The 4,514-nt window shown below is 38.0% G+C and overlaps 1 protein-coding gene across 1 annotated transcript; it reads right to left on the reverse strand.

The window, feature by feature from the left end:
- Positions 1 to 415: 415 nt before the first annotated feature.
- On the reverse strand, positions 416 to 3,896 carry LOC131052681 (probable LRR receptor-like serine/threonine-protein kinase At3g47570). Its single transcript, XM_059221169.1, has 3 exons — positions 2,260 to 3,896; positions 1,109 to 2,173; positions 416 to 1,023 (listed from the first exon to the last, which is right to left on the reverse strand). Exons 1-3 carry the CDS (start codon positions 3,818 to 3,820, stop codon positions 593 to 595), a joined length of 3,057 nt encoding a protein of 1,018 aa, XP_059077152.1. The 5' UTR covers positions 3,821 to 3,896; the 3' UTR covers positions 416 to 592.
- Between the last annotated feature and the right edge of the window lie 618 nt (positions 3,897 to 4,514).

The following is a 4,514-nucleotide window of genomic DNA, read 5'->3' on the forward strand; positions in this document are numbered from 1 at the left end:
TTTTCTTCTTGCTGTTTTCTGTTTGTTAGCACATTCGGAATAAGGGGGTTCCAGCCAGGGATATGTTGGGCCCATCCTCAGGTGACCCTATGAGCCCTAAGAGATGGGATGGGTTTGGATGGATAGCCTAGCCAACCCGGAGTGCCCCAACGTTCTGAGTGGGTCTGTTTATGTAACTGAATTACTATTATTGCTGATAAATATTTATTGCCATGTCTATAATGTTGCAGGGAACCCTCAATCTGATTTATTGCCCTAACTAAACCCTTGGAATAGCGAAATTGATCCTAATCTCAGGAAGGCAAGGCAGATACAGCAAAGGGTCATTACATAACCGTATTTCATATGCACATAAAGAGAGGACAATATATTGCACAGTTTGCATTGTTTGAATAAGTATTTTTTGACAACATCATACTTTCTCAAACCAGTGATGAAAACACATGAATTGGAACAATTTACAAGCTCAAAGAACTACAATATAACTCAATGTGGATTCGACAGGAAAGAAGACTAGCTTGTGATGAAAGACGAAAAACTTGAAACTACCAAACATGAAGGACTAAAACATCTTAATGGAAGTCGTAAACATCTAAAATGTAGAACTGTCAGATGACAATGTTCCTGTGGGATTGTTCTTTTCCAGGATTTCTGATATGGTAGCTGTTAAATTGGAAGGAGCTGCATCTCCCATCAAAGACGTCTTCAGGCTCTCCAAGGCTTTGGCTACATCTCTCATGGAAGGTCGTTCTCTTGGTGATTCACTACTACAAAGCAAACCAACATGAATGAAAGAAATAAGACATTTATCGTCTTCCATGTTTTCATTCACATCTCTCAATAGCTCGCTATTAACAACATCTGCCAGTCTGTTTGGAAAAGCTGATCTCACCCACTTATGCAAGCTCAAGTCTGCAACAAACATTTCATCACTTGGCTCCTTTCTTGTAACCATCTCTAATATCAGAATTCCGTAACTATAAACGTCTCCCTTTATAGAAACATTCCCACCCAATCCATATTCTGCAATCAATTTTATTCAAGAAATTGTTAAAAAGGAAATAAAGAAAATGATAGAGCGAATAGAAAGAAAATTCCAAAATTTTACCTGGAGCAATATATCCAATGGATCCTTTGACTGCAAATGTTGTTGTACTGAGTGAATCTATGGAATTTGTACTAGTTAATCGGGATATACCAAAATCAGTGACAAGGGCTGTCATGTTGGCATCCAAGAGCACATTACTAGGTTTTAAATCACAGTGCACAATTTGTAGAGGACAATCATGATGTAGATATTCCATGCCATGTGCTACATCTATAGCAATGCTCAAACACTCGCTCAATCTCAATTTACAAAAGCCTTCAACATCCCTGTCAGGATGCAAATGCTTTACCAAGCTCCCATTACATGCAAATTCAAGAACCAAACCTTTTAGCTCAGGGTAGGAAAATGCACTTACGATTCTGATGAGGTTACGGTGCCGAATCCTCCCTAATATTTTGCACTCTCTCTTAAAGCTCTTGAGGGCTTCTTCATTTACCAAATTAAGACTCTTGATGGCAATTATCTTGCCATCCCTCAAGATGCCTTTGTAGACAGATCCAAAGTTACCTACCCCAAGCAAGTTTGACTCATCAAATCCAGACGTTGCAATGACAAGATCTTGATAAGAAAATTTTGGATAGCCAAGCCCTTGAAAAAGAAAGCTTGAGGGAAGGACTAGTCGCCTTGAAAGTTTATGCCTCCATAGAATTACTATAATGAAGCAGCATGATACAAATCCAATGGTTCCAACAATTGATAAGACTATTTTTTTGAGCTGGGAATGTTTTCCCTGGGTTAGATTTGGGCATGGAGGCAATGAATAGTTTTTTGGGCCACATAGGCCAGGGTTCCCCATAAACAATGTTACAACACTTCTATTTGGAAACAACCCTGCTTCTGGAATCTGCCCCGACAAATTATTGAAAGAAAGATCCATTTCTTGGAGATTCTTTAATTTGGAGAGGGAATCTGGTATTGTACCTTCAAAGGCGTTGTGGGACAGATTTAGATACTCTATTGCTATGCAGTCTCCTAGAGAATATGGAATGACCCCAGTAAGTTGGTTTCCAGATATATCTATGGCTTGAGCCATTACAATTTTACTCATCTCCTGTGGCAACGACCCTAGCAAAGAATTCCATGAAAGATTGAGGTAGAATTGCATGTTTTTGAGACTAGAAATGACTTCACCAGGTATCCTTCCCCCTAGTTTATTGTAAGATAAGTCAAGGAGCTCCAACTTCTGACATTCCTCCAAAGTAACAGGGCAAGAAAAAGGCGTCTTAGCTGCTGGGAGCTACAGAGAGAATCTGGAATTTTTCCAGATAACTGGTTGTGACTAAGATCTAAGAGTCCGAGATGTTGCATTTGACCTATCTCACTTGGAATGCTTCCTCCTAATTTGTTCCTAGACAAATACAATCTTTCCAACACACAGAATCTCTTAATTCCAGATGGAATATTGCCGCTGAAAAGATTATCGCCTAAATTTAAGAGGGTTAAGTTCGTTAGATTGACAATCTGTTGTGGTATGCTTCCACCTATCATGTTGAATTGTAAACCCAAAGAATTGAGATTGGAGGATAGTTGGCCTATGGATGGGGGCAATATACTTGTGAATTGATTATGTGACGCATCTAATCTTTGCAGGTGGGAGCAATTTGTGAGAGCAGTGAGAAAGGCCAATGTGTTAGTGCTGTCACTAACAAGTTGATTCGTGTGTAGGTGAAGGTAGATAAGAAGGTTCAACTTACCCAGCTCCATTGGAACCCTTCCACTGAGTTGGTTTTCATTTAAATAAAGTACTTGGAGACGGGAACAATTTCCAAGGGAGTTTGGTATGGTTCCACTAAGCTGATTTCTCCATAAACTAAGGAATACCAAATTGGAGAGTTTGGTACCAATTTCCCATGGAATATGTCCCCTTAGCCGGTTTCTAGATAGAGCTATTTCATTCACTTCTGAGAGATTTGTTAAAGAGCTGGGCATGGTGCCTGATATGTTATTATTTTGAAGGTGAAGAATCTGTAGGCGAGTGAGCATGCCCAATTCAGGAGGAATTGGGCCATGGAGCTCATTTTCGCCCAAATCCAACTCAACTATGGAAGACAGATTTTTGAAAGAGGGCGTAATGATACCTGTGAGACTGTTTGCGCCCAAAACGAGGAGCTTCAAGCTTGTGAGAAGACTCAGCTCAGGTGGAATGCTGCCATGGAGTTGGTTAAAGGAGAGATCCAGAGAATACAAGCTGCGGCATGCAGAGAGAGTGGGCGGAATGGTTCCTTGTAATTGATTGTTGTTCAGCCAGAGTATCCATAAATTTGGGAGTTGACCGAGTTGGGGAGGAATGGTACCAGTGAGGTTATTGACAGAGAGATCAAGGGATCGAAGAGAGGAGAGGTTCCCCAGCACAGGAGAAATGGTGCCATCTAAACTCATTTGGGTTAAACTGATGGCACGGACAGAGTGGGTCGATGAGTGACAAATAACACCAGTCCAGTTGCAGAAGGAATGAAGTGGAGTCCAGTCGGGCAGAGCATTGCCATCTTTGGAAACGACGGCTTTGAATTGCAAGAGCAATTGTTGTTGATGATGATGATGAGGGAGATTATTGAGAGAATGAGGAAGAACGGAGATTAAAAGTGTGGAATACATTAAAAGTAACAACAAAAGAGTAGCCATGGTAGACACTAGACTACTGCGAGGAAGGGTAGACAAGAAAGCAAACAATTGAATAGAATAGGATAGGGAAGGATAAATATACACTGCCATTTTGATTCAGTACAAGCAATTGATTCTCTTATATTTTAGGTGGGTTCATAAAAAATCATTCAACTACTCTATACCTACCAAAGCAAACAATTGAATAGAATAGGATAGGGAAGGATAAATATACACTGCCATTTTGATTCAGTACAAGCAATTGATTCTCTTATATTTTAGGTGGGTTCATTAAAAATCATTCAACTACTCTACACCTACCAAAAGCTCACTGACCATTTTAAAATTATTTTGAGTTTAATTATACAAAATTGATTTCATTCATTATTTAAAAAATGTTTTTTGTTTTTTTCATTTTATTAATAAATTCTAATGAAAATTGTAGACGTATAAAAATGACCATATTCCTAAATGAATATTTTATATTCATTTCTATGTTTAATTAAATCCAATTTAATTAAATTATCCGTATTTCTCTATTTAATTAAGTAAATTACTCAATTAAATTCACTATACCATTTAATAGGATAATTCATTTTATTCAATTAAAGCTCCTATCCACTTTTTAATTAAATTTAAATTTAATTAAAATAGTTATCCTAAATTAAATAAATCTAATTTATTTAATTGCAACCAAATTGAAATAAAGCAATTTATTTTAAATAAAACCTATTTTCCCTCACCCACTTGCATTTTCCTACACCTCCCACTTGCATCCTAAATCCCATTCCTAATTCTTCTAAAC

This window comes from Cryptomeria japonica, chromosome 5 (genome assembly GCF_030272615.1).
Source record: "Cryptomeria japonica chromosome 5, Sugi_1.0, whole genome shotgun sequence".
NCBI classification, from domain to species: Eukaryota; Viridiplantae; Streptophyta; class Pinopsida; order Cupressales; family Cupressaceae; genus Cryptomeria; species Cryptomeria japonica.